The sequence below is a fragment of the Brachyhypopomus gauderio genome, chromosome 9, assembly GCF_052324685.1.
Source record: "Brachyhypopomus gauderio isolate BG-103 chromosome 9, BGAUD_0.2, whole genome shotgun sequence".
NCBI classification, from domain to species: Eukaryota; Metazoa; Chordata; class Actinopteri; order Gymnotiformes; family Hypopomidae; genus Brachyhypopomus; species Brachyhypopomus gauderio.
The window spans coordinates 8,258,973-8,280,861 of NC_135219.1; the positions used below are offsets into that span (position 1 = coordinate 8,258,973).

Genomic DNA, 21,889 nt, shown 5'->3' on the forward strand with positions numbered 1-21,889 from the left:
TGGCAGTCGCTGTTTGAACATTTTGAGATCTTTGAAAAGCACAAGTTTACTTACGTTTCACTTATATAAACATACATCGTCTGGCAGCAGCCGGGTGGTCGTGTGGTGGTGTCGTTGAGTGGTCTCTGGCACACTCGCCTCTGCATGTGTTTTCCATGGTCTTTGGATTTTTACTTGATAAATCGTGTGTTTGTGCGGTTATTTAAAGCACCAAGGAATCGTGGGTAACGAGAGGCTGTATTTTAGAAGCACAAAGATCATATTCACACCAGATGCTTTTCTCCCCCTCGTCTCCAAATACTACACGACATGCTCCAGATTCACATAATGCAGAACGACTCACATCAAAGATCTGCACGTTTATATGTGCTGTGAAAACGTCCAGGTGTCGAGAATCTTTTGTCAGTTGAACGAAACCATTGAAGGTGGACAATTTCTGACTCTGAAATCATCTGCCTTCATATTTGAATTATGAAACCCGGGACACATCTTAAGCGTGAGAACTGGCTTCATCGGAATTCCTTTAGATCTTGTTTTCTCACACATCGTGCGGATGTGAACATGGTGTTTGCTGATTGCGGTTGCTGAATGGGTGCTGGTGTAGGTCTGGTGCTGGAGTAAAACACATCACACATGCTCTGACCTCCTAAAGGCACATTGGAGCACATGCAAAATGAAGTATCATTTATTTCATCATGTCTGTAGTTAATGATACTAATAAGTCAGAAGGAATAGGAGTCCAGGCAGGCGGTACTGCCATGCCAGAGGCGTGTGAGAAGCTCTTCATGCGTGTCCGGTGTCTGCTCCACCTGTTTCTCTGTCTTAGGCAGAGAAAAATTCATTCTGGTGACAGATGGCAGTTTCACTACATTTCTCAACATTCTGCACCAGAGCAGACGGTTTCTCCCTTCACAATCTTGCATCCAGGTAAAAGCAAAAACTCTGTAGTTTTCTCTCTCTCTCTTTTTGGAGCAACCGTCCCCCCTCCCACTCTAGTTGCGTTTGTACCTGCCCTAGAGAGATTTAGCGAAAGAGAGTGAGCGGGATGGAGAGAAAGATGACGGTGTTTATAAGAGGGATGGAGAGAAAGATGACGGTGTTTATAAGAGGGATGCTGGACCAGACGCCCATGGATCAGCCTGGCTACCATTGTCAGGGGAGCACTGGGCACGTATTGATTCTGAAAGATGAGGCAGCAGTTACAGGAGCTCAGGAATGTCTGTCTGTCTCTCTGTCTCTGTCTCTCTTTCTTTCACTGTGGCTGGTTATAGCCCTAGACCCTCTTCTCTCTCTCTCTCTCTCTCTCTCTCTCTCTCTCTGTTTTTTGGCCCCAAACCTTCCTGTGTCTCTTTCTCTCTCTGTCTCTCTCTCTCTCTCTCTGTCTCTGTCTTCCTTTTTTGCTGAAAAAATACCACTCTGTCAGGTGCTTTGACGTTGAACCTGTTCGGGTGAATACACAAACATAAGCATTTTTCCTCCATCACACGCAAGGAGAATGAATTCTTTTTCTTGAATGTGTTAAATAAGGATTGAAGTAGTTGACTTATCTTAAATTCAGAACTAATGAATCTGAATGTACAGTTGGCCCTGAATGTTCAGGAAGAACTCAGGGTCCACATGGTAAAGTAATGCACTTGTTCTGTGAGGGGTGTAGACCGACCTGCCCATGGTCACTGGAGGGCACACAGCCAAACAGATGGTTATGAGTTCAGCTAAGCTCTGATAATTCAGTTACACTCTTCGCTACACAAACACTGCCAACCTCATGTAGGTTACCCTGAAAAACCATGTTTATATAACACAGTCAGGTTTGCCAGTATACTGGTGTTCAATACGTTCAATATGTCTCAGCTTTGACCGTTTTTGATTGTGTATTTATTAGGGTTGCATCCATGCCATTTTTTTTCCTGTCAAGTACAAGCACATGCACTCTTGTGTTCTTGTTGTCGACACCGATACGTACCGATATGTACCGATACCTACAGTACATAGATGAGGCAGCCATGAGCCTTAAGGACCAGAGTTCGTAGTTGTTGGTGTAAAGTTGTGTTTCAGTTAATTTGTCTCTTTGAGAACTATCGGGTTTTTTATCGGGTTGTTTGTGTTGTAGGCTGATCCTGAACCACGTCCTCTTGACATTTTTGTAGCGCACATTTTGCAGTCTGCTTTGGGTTGCCATCATTAATTGTGAAGTAGTTCCATATCGCTGACATTTTGGCTCTCTGTTCATTATCACAGTGACGTGCATGAGGCATCGAGGTATTGGGTGTTGGTATCGGAGCCTTGTATGAGTGTTCGAGTATGAGTAAACGAGCACAGTATTGGGCCGATACTCGATAGCGGTATCGGTTCCCCCGTTTCCCTAATGTCTATGTAAGGAAATTGAACACCGTCTGCTTTATTGGTGTTGCTTTTGTGCTGTACCCTTCTCAGCACTCGCATCTCTGCTCCACCCTCAGGGAAGGCGGATGTGGTCATGTGTTTTCTCTCCACCCTTGCAGGTGTAGCGGAAGTTATAGTGCTGGTCGGAGGGCGGCAGGCCATCGGGATGAACCAGCGGTCCCTCACGGCCGTGACCTGCTTCAACCCGCAGAACGGCAAGTGGTATCCGCTCGCCAGTCTGCCCTTCTACGACCGCGAGTTCTTCAGCGTCGTTTCAGCCGGGGACAATATTTATCTGTCAGGTACGCCTCCGTCTTCCACTGACGACAGAACTCTTTCATTTCCACCCAGCATCAGTTTGTCAGTTGACAAGCATCTGACAGTTTGTTCATGGTCTGCTAAGGTCTGGGCTGCTCGAACGCCTGCCCCATACGTGGTTTTCTCCAGAGGCAAAAATCTGCACGTGTTTTGTAAATAGACTTGACGAATGTTCATACATTTTCTGCTTTTTGAGTCCTTCGGCGCGCATGTAAATGAACTCCAATTAGAGCATCGTGGGCATGTGCACGGTTCCTGAGACGTGTGTGCTTCTCTCCGTAGGTGGGACCGAGTCAGGGGTGACCGTGGCAGATGTGTGGTGCTATATGTCTCTGCTGGACAACTGGAACCTGGTGTCTCGCATGACCGTCCCGCGCTGCAGACACAACAGCCTGGTGTACGACGGGAAGCTCTACACTATTGGAGGACAAGGAGTATCTGGGAACCTGGACCATGTTGAAAGGTCATTTCTGCTCCTTCTCATCACAAAGCGTGTCGGCCATGATTGAATCCATACTCATTCATTGATTTCATACTCTAACATTGTGGAAGTCATCTAAACAGCTAAGAACCTAAAGATAAGTCAACAAATACCCATTGGGTAATGTGAGTAGGTCTGACATCGTGGAGTCACAGTAGCTTGGACAGGGTTGGATACATGACGATACAGCAGCTGACCTCACTGGTCTGTTGTCCCGGGCTGGTCTGTTGTCCCGGGCTGGTCTGTTGTCCCGGGCACGTCTATCTGGTGTCAGGGCGTCGGCGGAGTGAACGCGCGTGAGAAAGGCTGAGCACTAGAGTTGCAGCCAGCGCACGAGGGCGAGATTAAACGGGGCAATCAAAAAAACATTAGGGCTCTTATTAAAGGAGACTGCCGCGCCTCATTACGAGAGGGAATGGAGCTTGGGAGTCCCTCTCAGCACATAAGTTCCTCAAAATGAAAACCCATAATTTGATAGTTTTCCTTAATGTTGCCACGCTGCGGCATTATGATGGAATAGTTTCCCGCCGACCAACAACCACATAATAGGAACACCTTGCTCCCGCCTATTAGAGTTGCCACAGCGAGCTGCCGACCCGTTGTGCTTTAGTGGGAGAGGAGCGTTGATGTGGGGCAGCTGGTGTTGGGGAGCGTGATGTTGGGAGGGTGGTGTGGGGGGCGTGGTGTTGGGGAGCATGGTGTTGGAGGGTGTGGTGTTGGGGGGTGTGGTGTTGGGGGGCGTGCACGGGTCCAGATTTGCACACCAGAGAGACGCTGCTGACCGAATGTTCCCTGGATTTAGTGGAGTCCGGCCGCGACCCGTGATGTGCTGGTAAACGGATCTAATAACTTCCCCGCTCACCATAACATTCCCATTATTTACGGTTGTGTGAGTTCAGCCCAGAGCTGGCGTGGTGTACGCCGGACCAGACGAGCGGCGCAGGGATCAGCGTGCATTATTTGTGTTACTGCTCAGTGTGCTATTTCAGCTGTGGCAGACCAGACCCGGCGCGGGGGAATGTCCTATCCGTGTTTGCAGGCTTTATTCCATCTGACTGTCTGTGTGAAGCGGATTGTGCAGTGAGGAGGTGTCTATTTCTGCACGGAGGCCTCCTCTCCACACCCGTGACTCCTGCATCACCTTTTGGCACCTTCACCGCGAGCCTCTTTTCAAGCACGGCATCATTACGCCTTTAATTGCGTTCCAGTGGGTCCAGAGCTCCGCCCAGGGCCGCCGCACGTCTTCAGTCACGCCCCCTTCCCAGCGGGAGTAGCGGAAGACCCGCGGAGGCGAGCGGCCCGCGGCGTGCGGCCCGCGGTGTATGGTGCGGTTTCTCCAGGCGGTGGTGCTCTCCTGCTCAGAACACCGCTGTGCTCATGGGGGGGGGTCTGAACTACAACATGTCTGGCCCTCCGCTCCACAGCGGCTGAATGATCCGTCTGCAGTCAGAGGTTGATTGACACCGCTGGGGGAGAGTGTGTTTACGGGCTCAGGCTTACGGGCCGAACCCGTCTTTCCCAACCTCCCTTGGCCCCTAACTCACCTCATTTGTGGGCCACCATCCATCCATCGCTGGCTTTCTCGTGCTCCTAACCATGAAATCCCCCCCCCCCCCCCCCCCATCAGAATTATGTCTTCAATCAAGCCTTTCCCAAGGCTGTCATCCAGTTCCTCTCCGCCTGACCCGGTGGGGAGGGGGGGGGGCTGGGAGCAGTGTTGAGCCCCCCACACTCTCTGGGTTACTGGGTGAACGTGTTGGGGGCGTGACGTCCGCTGTGCACCAGGAAACGCTCCAGCGGAGTTGGCTCATTTGTTTACAAACGAGACAGATAACTGGGTGATTGTTTTCCCATAATGAAAATTTCATTTTATGAAAATGAAATGCAAACAGACAGTGGTTACAGCCATCTGATTAATTATGAATTGGTCGCCATAAGAATGTTATTATTCAAGGCCTTGAAATCTGATGAGAGAGCGTTAGCAGCTAAAAGCCAGCGGGATGGAGGTGGTGTCACACCGTCACGGAGGTGCTGATCTAATCGCATCCTGAGTGTTTGCTCTGATTTACTGGGTTTTACAAGCTTGAGAAGAACAAGCCTGGAAGAGCTACTGTAGTAAATATTATTTATTGATGATTATGCAACCAAATTTTAAGAACTTTTAATGCTTTCTGAACATTCTGGTAGAGCCGTTACCCCCCGTGCTCCGTGCCCCGTGCTCCGTGCCCCGTGCCCCGTGTCTAACACTACACGCTGCACCATTGCCTTTTGATCAAGCAGAGCTTTTTTCTTTTGTTTCCTGGCATGTGTCTGTTGCTGAAGCTCCAGTGTTGACCTTATCTTCTACTGCACTTGAGTCGTGTGATGCCATTTTTTGTGTGTTTTAGCTTGTTTTTTTACTTGTGTGAAAGCCACTACAAAACAAAAAAGCAAGAAAGTGTGTTTCCTGAAACTCGTCTGTAACACTGGGCCTCCAAACACAGAGGGAGTGCGAGAAAAGGAACAGAAATACCCGCAGAACTTTGCCAAGAACTCTTAAAAGAGCCTCCACTAAAAATATCTCAGCAGGTAGGAAAAATAATTATCTAGCAGGGCGTAGACAGTTCTGAGCAAAGATCTATTGAATTTGTTTTCCAAATATACAGTGAAGCTCAAGTCCTTTCGACTCAGGCCTGGTGTGACTAATTAGGAGGAGAGGCAGGAACGCCGGGATTAAACGCCTGGGCTTCATGCTCAGGGTTGAGGCGCTGTGTGTTGGGGGAGGGTGGGGGAGAGGGGGGGGGGGGGGGGGGGGGGGGGGACACAATCTGCCCTGGGAGAAGTTCAGTTTCCCTCAGAAGAAATGTTTTGACACTAATCCTAACCTCATTGTCCTCTGACCCGAAGAAGCTGTCAAAGCTGTCCGTGGTCCAGCTGACACGCACACACGCGCACACACACACACGTACGCTGAACAGTTAGTATTACCCCCTTGTGCACAGATGCTGCAAAGCCGCAGTGAACTTTGACACCACTGTTAACATCACTCTCTTCTTAAATTTCTCCTGAAGCACTTTATGGGTGATAATGGAGTAGTGTGTGTGTGTGTGTGTGTGTGTGTGTGTGTGTGTGTGTGTGTGTGTGTGTGTGTGTGGAAATGGGGAACCAGAATGTGTGTGTGTGTGTGTGTACTGGTTGTACAGTGTCAGTTCTGGGCTGGTGCTGTGGGGAACCAGTGGGCACTGGGACCGTAGTGAAGCAGGAAGCTGCTCCTTCCTGCTGTGCTAATCCAGCCCTCGGTGGGATTACGTGTTCTTCAGAACTTCATCACACACAGTGCCTGCCCTGCAGCTCTCGCCGGTCCTGCTGGGTAAAAGTCCTGTTTGCAGCCTGATCGTCCTGCTCCTCCCCGTCTCCACCAGCAGGGAAAATTGGTATGATAACGACCGCGAGCCTCTAATTGCGAACACCGTCCCCATGGCTCCTCTCTGCTCTGCCCGCTGCGGCCGGCTCCGTGTGCAGGGGTGCGGGCACTGGGGCGGTTGGGCGGTCCTGTGCAAGCCCGCTGAGCCCGGGGAGGGGGCCAGGCTTGCCTCCTGCCCTCTCCTAGAGAGGTATATTTAGTCACAGCAGGTAGCTAACGAGCACTATCTACAAATGCACACCACAGTCGGCAGTCACCCCCCCGACCAAGACAGTGACAATGTCGGGGTGGAGAAGACGAAGACGCGGGACAGCCGACGTCCTTCCTGCCGTGGCCGGTCTCTCCCGAGCCAGATTAACGCTGAACTGACGCAGTTGGATGTTGAGTTTGAGCAGCAGCCGTCCTGCCCTGCGTGCTGCTCTCCTCACCGAGCTGTGCCTGCAGCGGGCTGAACGACACCAGAACCCCGGGGAAGGCAGCGTGAAAGACATTCATTAGACATATTCAAGGATCCATAATTACCTCCTGCTCACAGTAGGAGGCGATCTAGCAGAAGTGGGCGGGGCAGATAGGAAGGGGCGGGACCGGACGGAGGCGTGTGGAGCCTGACCCGCATCTCTGCTACGGTTCGCGGGGGGGGGGGCGGACGTCAGATCCGCGTCCGCTCGATGATGACACACACTGCTTCTCTGACTCAGTGGGCCGGAGCGCAGAAGCGGGTCGTTCGGGTCCTAATGGAACGGGAAGCAGCCGGTGGCTGATGAACGTCCGGGCCCACTTCCTCCGAGCCGCTGCTTCTCGCGGACCGAGGGGCCGTAATTGGCGTATGACCCACTCGGCTTTCGACTCTTAACGCCACTGTTTGTGTGTGACGTGCAAATCCAATTAAGCGGGAGAGCGGGGCAGCGCGCGAGGGTGAAGGTGCCCTCTACCGTGATGGAGGAGGGAGTGGGGGGGTGTGTGTGTGTGTGTATGTGTGTGTGTGCACCCTCGCGTGCGTGGAGGGTGGAGTGGCAGACCATATTACAAATGAGTTTATTCAGAGGATTATGGGCAGGAGTGGCTTAAAGATAAAAGGTGATAGATGAAGGTGAAGGGTGTAGGTGAAAGGTGAAGGGTGAAGTTGTAGGTGAAGGGTGTAGGTGAAGGGTGTAGGTGAAGATGTAGGTGAAGGGTGTAGGTGAAGATGTAGGTGAAGGGTGTAGGTGTAGGTGAAGGTGTAGGTGAAGGGTGTAGGTGAAGGGTGAAGGGTGTAGGTGAAGGGTGTAGGTGAAGGTGAAGGTGTAGGTGTAGGTGAAGGGTGTAGGTGAAGATGTAGGTGAAGGGTGTAGGTGAAGGTGTAGGTGAAGGGTGTAGGTGTAGGTGAAGGTGTAGGTGAAGATGTAGGTGAAGGGTGATGGTGATGGTGTAGGTGAAGGTGTAGGTGAAGATGTAGGTGATGGTGTAGGTGTAGGTGAAGGGTGTAGGTGAAGATGTAGGTGAAGGGTGTAGGTGTAGGTGAAGGTGTAGGTGTAGGTGAAGATGTAGGTGAAGGGTGATGGTGAAGGTGTAGGTGAAGATGTAGGTGAAGGGTGATGGTGTAGGTGAAGGTGTAGGTGAAGATGTAGGTGATGGTGTAGGTGAAGGGTGTAGGTGAAGATGTAGGTGAAGGGTGTAGGTGAAGATGTAGGTGAAGGGTGATGGTGAAGGTGTAGGTGAAGATGTAGGTGAAGGGTGATGGTGTAGGTGAAGGTGTAGGTGAAGATGTAGGTGATGGTGTAGGTGAAGGTGTAGGTGAAGATGTAGGTGAAGGGTGATGGTGTAGGTAAAGGTGTAGGTGTAGGGTGAAGGTGTAGGTGTAGGGTGAAAGGTGAAGGGTGAAGGTGTAGGTGAAGGTGTTGGTGAAGGGTGAAGGTGTAGGTGAAGGGTGATGGTGAAGGTGTAGGTGAAGGTGTTGGTGAAGGGTGATGGTGAAGGTGTAGGTGAAGGTGTTGGTGAAGGGTGAAGGTGTAGGTGAAGGGTGATGGTGAAGGTGTAGGTGAAGGGTGAAAGGTGAAGGGTGTAGGTGAAGGGTGTAGGTGTAGGTGAAGGTGTAGGTGAAGGATGAAGGTGTAGGTGAAGGGTGAAAGGTGTAGGTGAAGGGTGAAAGTTGAAAGGTGAAGGGTGAAGGTGTAGGTGAAGGGTGTGGTTCTTCAGCAGCCGTATTACTCTGGACGGAGCTCCTTCTTCATGGCCCAGCTGACCGCCTGCTGACCACCACGCCGTCCTTCCAGACCGCACGTGTGCTGAGCTCAACCGTGATTGGCCAGCCTCGCTCAGAAGAACGCGGCCAATGCGGTGTCATTGTGAAGCAGGTCCAGGTTTATGCACACAGCTCCTGCACAGCACTCTGCACAAACCAAGTCGTCGTAAACCAAAGTAATGGGAACATGAACCTGTGTGGGTTTCACCACAGAGATTTCCACAGCAGTCTTTTCTTATAATTACGACTCATTATTTCATACAAGTGCTTACGAATCTACAGCAGTGTGTGTTATTAATGAGCGAATGTCTGATTCCTAAGATACCAAGGTGAGACTCTGAAGAATTGCTTTATTAGACAGTGATGAAGCTATTAGTATGGCAGAAGGCAACACTTCATAATTAAGATATGTCAGTGTCATTCCAACACTGTGGATTTAAGCTTACAAACGGTCTTCATTCAGACTGTACTGGAGGTGTTCAAAGAGCACTTAATCATAATGTAGGATCGGCCTGGGGAGTCTGCTGTGGATGTCTTCCAGGAGACCAAGATTTCTAATTGCAAAGTAATGGGCAACTTTGTCACCAAGAAACATTGCGATGCATTATGTGGATACAATAGAACTCATTAGTTGCGTGAGACTTGTTTTGCTCGAGCTAAAACATGCACACTAATTGTAATTCTGTCCTGTTACTGAGCTATCTCTAATAGCTTTAGGGTTAATGCATAAAAATATTGAGAATATAATCTATTGTGATTAGAGCAGTATTTCCTCAGAATTATAGGGTGTAAATTGCCCTGCAACAAGTGTATGTTTTATCTCATTAATGCAGTATTCAGACTATTATTTTTGTTAACATTCACAGAGCTATTGGAATTCTTCTTAACAGAAATAATTATAGCTCTTTTATCTCTTGCAACACCACCATGTTGGCAAGAACACCACGGAGCAACACCGTGGAGCAACACCGAGGAGAAACACTGTTTTCTTCAAACGTGCAGTCTGTCTGTGCGCTTTCATATCCTGGGAGTTAGCACGTTCGCTCTCCACGGCCTCGCAGTGCGTTAGCGGCCTGCCGTCTCTCAGAGGTCCGCAGAAAGAGTCTGGAACAGTCCTGTGCGTCTTCAGGTCTGACGGGTCGAGCCAGCCAGCACTTTACCGGAGCGGTTACTCGTGTTAACCCCACGGAATGTTATTTCTAAATCCAGCATTCATCCCACAGCGCCTAGCAGTGCCAAGCTAACCTACTGCACCAGTCTGACTGGCTCACAGTGCTGACAGAGTTCAGTTGGCAGACACAGCTAGAGATTTATGCAGTGAATCCCTGCCAGATGCTGGCTGACCTCTTCTTCTTCTCTCTCTCTCTCTCTCTCTCACACACACACACACACACACACGATCGACATATTGATTGCAGACATCGCCGTACATGAAAACACTACAGCCTCAGCGCGCAGGGCCTCTGGCGGTAAGTGCAGCGTCCGTGATGACCTTCTCCACTCAATAGGCAGTTACCAGACTGCACCTGGGCGAGGGCTGCGATAAGCCCCACACGTCCCGGTCAGAGCGAGGCATCGATAGGCCTTGAGAGCACCTCGGTCACGCGGATCCGCAGAGATTTACTCCACTCTGCACTTCCCCCCTAGAGTGTGCAGGGTCAGTTTTTTCCTTTTGCATTTAAACAGCGTGCATGGCCCAACACGAAGGTCACCGTGGCCACGGGGGGGCTTGGACGGGTGTGCTAGCGTCGCGGTAACGCCCCCCAGGGGGCGCTGGTGAGGGCAACATGTTCTGTTTCTCTGTATTCTAATTTGCTAAACATGCATACAACTTCCCAAACACCTTGCAAGCACCTGGCTGTTCGATCCTGGCACGCTGGGAAACAGATCCCAGGAGCGAGGAGGTGGTGGCGGAGACGCGGCTGGCTCTAGGTGTTTGTAACGGGCCACACTCCCTCCTCTACAGCTGGCTCATCATCTCCCTGTGCCCCATGGGTTATTAACGCAGCCAATCACACGCTTCCCTGTGGCTCTCCAAGCGTGATTACATTGTGTCTGGATGTGGAGGGAAGTAGCGTGTGTGTGTGTGTGTGTGTGTGTGTGTGCGTGTGTGTGTGCGCGTGTGTTTGGGTGGTGGAATCTGGGTCATGATACAGCAGTGCTCATAATTACGACATGGCTATGATACCATCACATGGTGTAGCAACAGCATCCTGCAGGATAACATCAGCTAACAGATAGGACAGAGTTGCCACTGTCTCTTCACCTCTGCTGTGTTTTTTCTTCCTCTCCCATCTTCCACTCCTCCTCCTTTCATTTCCACACACACAGTACGTTAACCTGGGCCAGTTCACGCGGATCATTAGCCAGCGTTTGGCACAGCTCCACGCTGTACATTAGGAACAGCAGCCCAGATCACGCAGCGGCCAAGAAATTAGCACAAGCTTTTAAGGCCAAGCACTGCCAAGCAGTCAGTAGAGTATTGTGCCTGAACAACAATAATATCATTCTAGGTGAAATATAAGTACATCATGTTCATCTTTATATTACCAGTTCATTACATTTAAATGAGATTTGTTCATAAGTTCAGAATTTACTTACATTCTTCTACTTTTCCCTCAAGTTCCTACATCTCTTACCCATTTGTCAGCACCAACCAATTTCCTTGAATAATGAGTCCATTATTATTACCAGTGGCAAACCCTTTTGTGAACTTATTTGCTAATAAGTTTGTGAACCAGCTCGAGTAATTATTTACAATTATCTCATAACTGGCCTTAATGGTGTAATTCAGTTCCTTTATTGTTTTTATGTTAGCTATTTCTTGTCCAGTTACATTGGTCGTCGGCATTAAAACACAGCAGGACTTAAGTCAACTTTCTAAACTTGGAGTTTATTTTGACATTCCTCTCAGCAGCTGTTAGAGGGCACATTATTCCCACATGCTGTTTAAGCTGTTCTTGCACACTCGTCACAGGGAGATGAATGAATTCAGGTAGTCTCACCAACTGCTGCTTCACCGCCACCTCAGCCATTAGCTGTCGGCCGGTACGACGTGATGACAGGAAGCAGGGACTGAATGAACAGATTACTCACTTCAGAAGATTTGTCTTAAATAGGTCAAATTAGCATCACACGTTCTTCATATTTACAGTGAAAGACCCTCAGCACCAAGGGACATTTCTTAGTGGAACACAATCTTAATGTGATGTGTTCAGAACACTAATGAGTCTTTGAGATGAATTTGGAGCACTTCTGAATGGACTCAAAGATGTTCTGGGGTGGGTTTCCCGAAACGTTCGTAGAACGTATGAGGTTAAGAAGTACTTAGCGCTAAGAACGTTTCAGGAAACTCACCCCTGGTTGTGGATCCTCAGAACAGGTTCATGGAGGGACTTTCCATCTGTATGGCTGAGCCCCGTTACCAGGGCTGTGGACCAGAGGAGGGAGCCGGGAGATTGGCACCGTCCTCGACCAATCAGCACATCACAACAACCACAGTCATGACGCTTCTGCTCCATCCCGACAGCAGTGACCATCGACATGAAAGGGTGTTTCAGATAAAAGACGACGGCTGCTCCTCTCCGGGCTGCCGCTGTGGCACCGCCCCCGACTGGCTGTGGCACCGCCCCCGACTGGCTGTGGCACCGCCCCTGACCGGCTGTCTCCTCCCCCTCCAGGTACGACACCATCACCAACCAGTGGGAGACGGTGTCGCCTCTGCCCAAGCCGGTCCACTCTGCGGCAGTGACGGTGTGCGGGGGGAAGGTGTACGTGTTCGGGGGGGTGAACGAGGCCGGCCGCTCTGCGGGCGTCCTGCAGTCCTACGTCCCCCAAACCAACACCTGGAGCTTCATCGAGTCGCCCATGATCGGTAAGAGTGGAGCGTGGCAGTTCATATCAGACAAGCTGTACGCGTTTCCTTTGCTCTGTATGTATATGATGTGTGATGGATGGATCGATGAACACGTTTTTCAATGTGAAGAGGAGAGCGGACTACAGGTTCAGGCAGGGAGGTGTGTGTGGGGTGGTGGAACAGTCAAGGGAAGCAGGAAGAACGAGAAGATGTGGATGTGTGGGTGTTGTGTTGCTACGTCCAAACAGGAGCTGGTGGGAGTCGTGTGGGGCGCCCCCCAGTGGACGCGTCTCTATGGTCTCCGTCTCAGTGTGTAGGACAGGAGTTCATTATCAGACATGAGAGGGAGAGCAGATGTTGCCTGGGGCTCAGGTGTGAGGAGGGAAAATGTTAGTGATCTCAGCACTGGAGGGTGGGCGAGTTGTTCAGACAGCGTCCACTTCTCCATCTCTCGCTCTCTCTCTCTCTCCCTCTCTCTGCTCAGAGTGACTCGTCTGTCACCTGGCATTGAGAAGGCGTGATTGGACAGAGCGAATGATTTGTTAGGTGAAAATTAGTCTAAGGCTGTTGCAGCTGGAGAGGTCACCATAATGGAGGGATTGTAGAAGGTTTCTGCAGATTTTCAGCCATCACCTACAATCTCACTCCCTCTTTCTCAAAATAACAAACTGGAGAAAAGAGGAGGTCGGTGGTTGGACTGGAGTGGAGAGCATAAGGTCATAAGGTCATAAGGTCAATGTCTTCTTGTCTCCAAAGGTCGCTGCACAACAAAACATGCCAATGGCTTGTAATGCAGCCGTGTGGCATGGTCTGTGAAATACAAGAGTACCACGCGTTCTGTGAAAGAGTACTTGAATATTTTGGGAGCGCAGTGTTTGCTATGGAACAGACAACAGCAATGCTGCTTCAAAATGTGGTTAGTCAAGGTACTATTAGTCTACACTATATAACCTCACCTAGCCAACCATTATACGCTGCACGGTGAGATGCTGACCTGCAGCCATGACTGAAGTTTCCACCCTTCTAATTACAAATAATAAGCAGCTTCCCAACACTTTGTTTTAAACAGTTTAGATTCTCTATGTCATTTTCTAACACACAGAAAGCAGCTGTATGTCATGGATTAAAGACGTGTTCTCACACTGTTCCATTACTGCCCGCCCATACCAGCGGCTACAGGGCGCATTAAACACGTGGTCACACACTGTTCTATTTACACCAAGATCGTCACATGTTTCAGTCAGTAACTACATTTACATCAAGATCGTCACACGTTTTGGTCAGTAACTACATTTACATCAAGATCGTCACATGTTTTGGTCAGTAACTACATATACATACATGCCATGCACATCAATACTGCTCCTATGACTGCTAGTCAAAACAACACAACATGTAAACAGTGAGGTCCGATTGTCAAAGATCTTGGTCTATGGAACACATCTTAATAAAGGTCACTACCTACCAAATACCTACCTACCTACCTACATGAGAGAGAGAGAGAGAGAGAGAGAGAGAGAGAGAGAGAGAGAAATACCTACCTACCTACCTACATGAGAGAGAGAGAGAGAGAGAGAGAGCTTGTAATTCATGAGAATGAATACCCATAACACCACCCACAATTAAGCTGTTATGTCATGATATTGCACATGGATAAAAAAAAATGTAATACAAAATTGGCAGTAAATGTATGGCATGCCAAATTCACAAAATACATATGTTCATTAAAAGCTCCCCCCCTCCCCCCTAATGTAGGGACATCTCATAAGGGCACAGATCATAACCAGAACATCATGTGATAGATATACAGCATCTGTTTTATACATGATCACGCACAATCAAAATCTCACCACAAGGTGATCAAAAATAAGCATAAGCAAGTGTGAAAGGAGATTGCCGATGTCTTTTTAAAAATGGCTCTTTGAAATTTTTTTCAAAACATAATTTTTTCAGATATCCTGATCCTAAATGTTGTTTCCCAAAATTAGTAAAGCAATGCTATTTAATTTATTTATATAGCACTTGCATGTACTGGCAGTTCAAAGAGTAACTGTTAATCTACTGGAACCACCTTTTAAGTATATGGTGGTGTTACAAGTGATGTTTATAAATGGAACTATTTATTTTTTTTATTAAAAATCAATACTTTGGATGTTGTAAGAAGTCCCACCCGTTTCTGTGCCCTTATGCAGGGTTCAAGTTTCGTTTTGTAATCCCACACGCGTGACGCCAGCTTTAGATCACCATCAACTTTTGTTTTGGTATGGAAAAATAAACATACTACACTATATTGCCAAAAGTATTCGCTCACCCATCTAAATTATCGGTATCAGGTGTTCCAATCACTTCCCTGGCCACACGTGTATAAAATGAAGCACCTAGACATGCAAACATTTGTGAAAGAATGGGTCGCTCTCAGGAGCTCAGCGAGTTCCAGTGTGTAACTGTGATAGGACGCCACCTGAGCAACAAATCCAGTCGTGAAATTTCCTCGCTCCTAAATATTCCACAGTCAACTGTCAGCTGTATTATAAGAAAATAGAAGTGTTTGTGAATGACAGAAACTCAGACACAAAGTGGTAAACTGACGCAGCGGCCCCTTAGTTCCAGTGAAAGGAACTCTGAATTCTTTAGCATACCAAGACATTTTGGACAATTCCATGCTCCCAACATTGTGGGAACAGTTTGGATCTAATCCCTTCCTCTTCCAACATGACTGTGTACCAGTGCACAAAGCAAGGTTCATAAAGACGCGGATGGCAGAGTCTGGTGTGGATGAACTTGACTGGTCTGCAAAAAGTCCTGACCTCAACCTGATAGAACACCTTTGGGATGAATTAGAGCGGAGACTGAGAGCCAGGCCTTCTAGTCCAACATCAGTACGTGACCCCACAAATGCATTTCTGGAAGAATGGTCAAAAATCCCCATAAACACTCTCTAAATCTGGTGGACAGCTGTCCCAGAAGAATTGAATCTGCTGAAAAGGGTGGCCCAACATCATATTGAACTCTATATATTATGAATGGGATGTCACTTAAGCTCATACACATGGAAGGTGAGCGAATACTTTTGGTAATATAGTGTAGCAAAATAAAAAAGGGTCTGCAGAGAAGGTGTAAAGAGATGCGAGGTGCCCTCATGATTAATGTCCTACTGTACAGAGACATAATGCAGTTCTTAGAGTGCAGACAGACATGGAATGCAGACACATTTAAATGTGTTGCCCCAAAAAAATGTCTGGATAAAGAACCGACTTTCCGAGTTTCACATGAGCAAACTTTGTTCGTTATGAAAGAGCCGCTTACCGTTGTAAAGTCAGATTATGCTGCTGTGCATGTAAACACGACTGTGAACAGACTGGTCTTTGAAAGCTCCTGGAAACCTACTGGTTCGGTCCAGTTTTTCAAGAGCTTAGTCAGGCCATTGAATGCATGTAAATGTCACAAACTGCTCAACACCGAGGGAGGTTTTCAAAAATATTCGCTTTTCAGCTTCTTCATTAATGGGTGTGAATTGGCTTCTCAAGTTATAAAGTGGAAAATGTGTGCAAACACACACAGTTATGTGCGTGCACACACTCACCCACACTCACTCACACTCACGGGTTTAACTGGCAGTCAAGGACACACCTGTACGCCTGACATGATTTTCTCATCACCAATTCACTGATGATTTGATGGACGCAAACAGGATGTCGCACACTCGCCAAAGCCAATATGCACACACATGGCCCTGCTGCGAACAGTTTCCTCAAACACTAATTTAGCCGGCGCGCTCCCCGCTGACAGACAAGCTGTCACCGAAGGGCGCGCGGTGCGGCACGGGGGAGACGTGGCACAGGAAGCGCAGCGCAGGAGACTCTGGTCGAAAACAATTACTCCCACAAATCACGGCGCAACACCTCCAGACGAGAGGGGCACACTAAAGCGCGATTTGGGGAATCCTCCGAACAGTGGCATGAGTTATCACCACGCTGGACCCCAGCCACTCGGCTGACACCACACAGGTCTTCGTCCTCCCTTCTCCTAATCACCGGCTGGTCTAGTGTACGTCACTATGTTTTATGGATCCTCGAGTGTGTCGCCTGGCGAGGTAACGTAGGAGTCACCGCTAGCTGCTCACGGGGCAGAAGCCTTGAGGTGTTTATTAAGAAATCGAAAGCTACAGATTCCCTCCTGCTCCATGTCACAGATTTCCTTTTCTCGCAAGTATTCTCACAGCCTTCTTTAATAGTCTTTCCCACTTTTGTCTATAGCAAACGGAAGACATTTCTGCAAATTGTCGGCTGTAATATCAACACTGCTGTTGACGGTCCTCTCGTTTGATAGAGACTGAATTGCCCTGCCGAGGGCAGAATCTTGCCTTCCAAGCAGAGGCCCTTAATCCCTTTGTGAGGTGTGGCGGATGTAGGCCCCCCACACACACACACACACACGAGACTGCGAAGTGAAGTTGTTCAAACGGACCGAGATCGGGAGGGGTTTTGTTTTTTTGTAGCTGGGCTCCAGCGTTGGCTGCAGCTGCATGTAGGTGTGTGATAATGAGGCACAGGGGGCTTTAGACCACGAGACGTCTTTGCTGCTGGACTCGGATTAAACAACCGAAACGTCTCGGCAGACGTCTCAACCGCAGCCTCCGCTTTCCCGCCGCACCATATGCCAGCCGCGGCCAACGCGACGGCGAATGACACACCTGTTACAGGAGAGAACCCCTCCCCCTGGGTAACGCTCACACGGGCTCTGTTGGGAGTGCGGTGGAGAGAGAGGTTCCGTCTGGGCCGTCACTCACGCAGGAGTGGCAGAGCTGTTAATGAGATGCACCTGGCACTGGCAGAGCCTGGCTGATGCGCTTATGTTTCCGCCATTAAATCCAACGGCTGTTTTACAGATTCCTTGCGTGCAGTTTCTGAAGCGTCAAACACAGGCGGGGCGGGCGGAGGGGGTGGGGGCTGGAAGAAAAACTTTAAAACCTCAAACGTGGCCATGTGAATTATTCATAGGCGTGATAAATTGGCCCAGCTGTAATCGTTTGGGAGACAATTTCCCCGTCAGAAAGGCGAGGCTCGTTGATGGCACCTTCTTCGTATGCTGCCGCACGGCCATTCCTCTACTCAGCACGGCCAGGCGTTTCACTCTGCCATTTGCCCTCGGTGAACGATGTTATTCTTAGACTATTTATACGTGTTCAAATACTGGGAAGTGTTTTTCAAACCACTTTGCTTTTTAAATCACTTTGTTAAATCACATTGTTTTTGACATAGAATCTGTGTGCAGCTACTAAAAGCACACTGCAGAGTGAAAGCACCTGATGACCTGATAGACCCACACTAAGATACTGTTCACATTATCACAATGAAAGTCAGTCAGTCTTCTGGTTCATCTCAAAGCCTAAAGCAACTGGGCACTGGGAGAAATGGTAAGGCAATGGGAAGGGAAAGGCGAGACCCTGGGACAGAATAGAGAAGCGAATGTTAATTTTTGAATCTCTATGATTGAATCATCTTTATCTCAGCATGCAGCAAACATACAGGAATATTAAAATACCACTGTATACAAAACAAAACAAGTTTTACAGTCTGTAATATAATTAATTTCATTACAGTGTTGTGAGAACACTACCTCAAATATTACACAATACTTGGGACTGATTTGAATTAAATAATCCCAGCAGGCAGTCATAGAAACATGATTTGCTAAAAGGCGACACAGTCTTCAACTGCAGCACGTGAAAGGCCTGAGCGCAGATCTGACTGGGTGGAGCTGCAGGTCTCCGACATCAGGAGGCATGGAAGGCTAAAATAATGCCATTATCCTCGAGAAAACTCCTCCGGCAGGAAAATGACATTTGAGTGGTAAATTCTGTTCTTTCCTCTCCTCCCCACCCATTTTCTCTGGGTTATTTAGATAACAAGTTTGCTCCTGCCGTCAGCCTCAATGGCTTCATCTTCATCCTGGGTGGAGCTTACGCCAGAGCCACCACCATCTACGACCCAGACAAGGGCAACATCAAAGCTGGACCCAACATGAACCATTCCAGACAGTTCTGCAGGTTGGCCAAATGACCAGTGGATTGAGCTAGCACACTACTCTTAACGTACCACATTACTCAATTAAATAGTGTGTGACCAATCAATCATGTGTACTTCATTATTCTCTTTGCTTTTCTCAGTGCGGTTGTCCTGGATGGAAAGATCTACGCCACAGGAGGCATTGTGAGCAGTGAAGGGCCAGCGCTGGGCAACATGGAAACCTTTGACCCTTGCACGAACACATGGACACTCCTCCAGAACCTGCCCTGTCCGCTCTTCAGACACGGCTGCGTGGTGATCAAGAAGTACATCCAGAGCGGCTGACCGCACCACCACGACTCTCCTCAGTGCGCCGCAGGGATCAAAGAAAGGATTGCTGGACGTGTCTAACATTAAAAGACCAGCTTCTCCAAAGCTCCCTCCCCAAAACTCCTACCAGCTCTCCTGGGGGGAACAAAGTGGAATTCCAGTGCCCAACAAGTCTGGACTCTGTAAGGGATGTAAGCTAAGTCTGTAAGCTAACCCTAATCAGGTGTCGTGCCATTTGGATACAATGCGAGCTTTGTTGGCCCACTACAAAGACTTGTTTTCTTTGACAAACATTTGTATGTTCTGTGTTGTTTTTTTTTTTTTTTGCATATTCTTTTGATGTTTTCCTTCAATTATCCATTCCAGTCATAACAACTGCACAAAATGTTTTCCCCATGAGTCAGTGAGCTTGTAGGCTAAGGCGATGCTGAAATCAAAGGATCAGCCCCCCCCACCAGCCCCAACCCTGTGCTTTATCACACTTTCTGCTGGGTGTAGTCACGTCATAACTTTCCAAGACAAAATGGTATCTTCAGCCAATCAGAGGGATTGAGGATGAGTGAAGATATTCTATGACATATCAGGAAATGCAATACTTCAGCTCGAGAGGGTTTCAGGGTTGTGGTGCTCTTACCAAGTGGTAGCAAGTTTGGCAGAATCAGGGATGTAATTCAGCACCTGTAATTCAACAGGTGACATTACAAAAAGGGAAAGGACTGGATGAAGAAGGAAAATGGGGTTTCTCCTAAATGCAGCCAAATCATAAATCATTTACTTGCGATTCTGAGGATAAAACTATGTTGTTCGCCCATTTCTGTATTTGATATGAATCCACTCACTACAGCAGGGTTGAAATGGAGGTACTGGGTTTGGGGGGGGGGATTGGTGGTCTGGGAGTCCTGTAAAATATGGAAGGAATAAATGTATATTTTAAAACTGAAGGTAATTCTGTATAAATGTTTTTAGAAAATTCGATAGATTGGACAAAAATGTCTGTCAATCTGTACCCGAAAATTGACCATTTACATATGTTATTAATGATGAAACAATACATATTCAAAATTCTAAATATACTTAATATCGTGTCTCATTTTTCCATAAAAATAAATCAGCCACATTACATTTTTCTTTTCATTTTTGGTCAGGTGTTTCAGTGTTATTAATTATGAAGATAATACCGAATGATACCAAATGAAGGAAAAATGGGAAGTAACACAAGACATAACACCAGAGAAAGTAGAGTACTGCCTGTGAAACTAAACACTCCTTACCGGGTGTGTACAAAAGCAGACGCTCCGGTTATTTATTTGTAATAGTTTGAAAACTGCTTAATTTAAAAGCGTAAGATAAATACTACAGATTTGGTATAACTTGTTGAGTGGCTGGTGACTTAATTACATATCCACAATATTGAAGGCATTCAAAGTACCCTCAAAATCAACAAAATTTTACAGTGACATTAAAAAGATTTGTTCAACAATGACTACAATTTGCACCATTTATTCAAGTATAATCACAGCAGTTTATTTGAGAAATTACAGTAAATGTATTACTTTAAAAACAGAGCTTTTACTAAAATAATGCTTAAGAAGGGGCAGGATAGTAACCATATAGTCAAATTAGGTTTTTAATAGTGAGATAAAAATGGCCCAATCATCCTGGCAATAAAAGAAATAAAAATACCCCAAAACATATGTAAATAAATGAGAAAATAAATAAGAAATAGACTACAGATTAGATACAATCAATTTATCAAAAAAATAATAAATCTCTGCATACTGGACTAACCTCTGAAGCCAAGACTCTCCAATCTGATTTTTAATCTGTAGAGGCAGGTGGGCTTACCTTAAGACGTTTGATGGCAGAGTGCCATGTGCCATCTGTGTAGCTCCCCTTCTGTGACTCACATTGACTCAGATTGTGAGATTATGTTCTTTGTTTGATCCTAGTCGTGTAATTTCCAGCCCTGTTCAGGCCGTACAATAGGCAGGCCAGATTATGGTCCAACAGACGTCTGAACGCTACAAGACTGCACCCTCTAAATATGTTGCGGACTGACGTGAGGTTGTTTTACGGGCTGAGCTGTAGGTGGCGCTGTTTTGGCAGGTCATGGTTAGGGCCTTGAACACTACTCGTATAATGTCATGAGTATGCTTTCATACAATCAAAACATCATTTTCCAGAGGGGGGAATTATAGAATGGAACCGTCTGAAATATGAAACTATGAATGCAGGGAGTCTAACAATAATTTTTTAATTAATGAAGGCTTGTCTCTTAGTTACTTTAATAAACATTTGAATAATGTTTCCCAAATATTTTTTATCTGCGTGTATTGTATTTTAATAATCTATTCATTTATGTTATCATTACAGATTAGCCAGTTCATTTTGTTGAACACATTTGAATATGCTGCATCATAGCATGTGTTTCAAATACACACTCATTAATTATTTCACACCTCACAGAATTTAGGTGTACAGCAGTTAGACGTGAACATGGGAAACATTTTATCCTGCCTGGATTTCTGAGACTGAGGCTGTGTAAGGTACGTGTACCGTCAGAATTTCAGAACCAGTTGTCATGACAGTAGAAACTCCAAACATGCATGTCAAGAGGGCTGATACAAATGATTCGTCACATTCGTCATAATTCGTTTACTATTTTGCAACTTGTCCTGTTTGACGTTTCTTTTACCACAAAATCCAAGAAGCACCACCACCCTAATAATGAAATAAAGGTCATTAATGTAGCAGAGACCTGAGAGAAGTGAACCTCCAAACTCTCCACCTGCACAAACCTGCTACACAAATGTGCTACACTGAGACAAACAAAATGAGTAACAAATTTCCAATTGGTTGCTTTTTTAACAAACTGCATACAAAGGAATAG

The 21,889-nt window shown here is 47.3% G+C and overlaps 1 protein-coding gene across 3 annotated transcripts in view; it reads left to right on the forward strand.

Annotated features, from left to right (window-relative positions):
• Positions 1-19,453, forward strand: part of klhl29 (kelch like family member 29) — a 133,313-nt gene extending 113,860 nt beyond the window's left edge. For all 3 annotated transcript variants that reach the window (XM_077016822.1, XM_077016823.1, XM_077016824.1), the window contains 5 exons: positions 2,502-2,684; positions 2,983-3,163; positions 12,486-12,679; positions 18,566-18,710; positions 18,831-19,453. In XM_077016822.1, coding sequence (XP_076872937.1) covers positions 2,502-2,684; positions 2,983-3,163; positions 12,486-12,679; positions 18,566-18,710; positions 18,831-19,014 — 887 coding nt within the window. In that variant the 3' untranslated portion in view covers positions 19,015-19,453. The remainder of the gene's footprint in view (positions 1-2,501; positions 2,685-2,982; positions 3,164-12,485; positions 12,680-18,565; positions 18,711-18,830) is intronic.
• Positions 19,454-21,889: the final 2,436 nt, after the last annotated feature.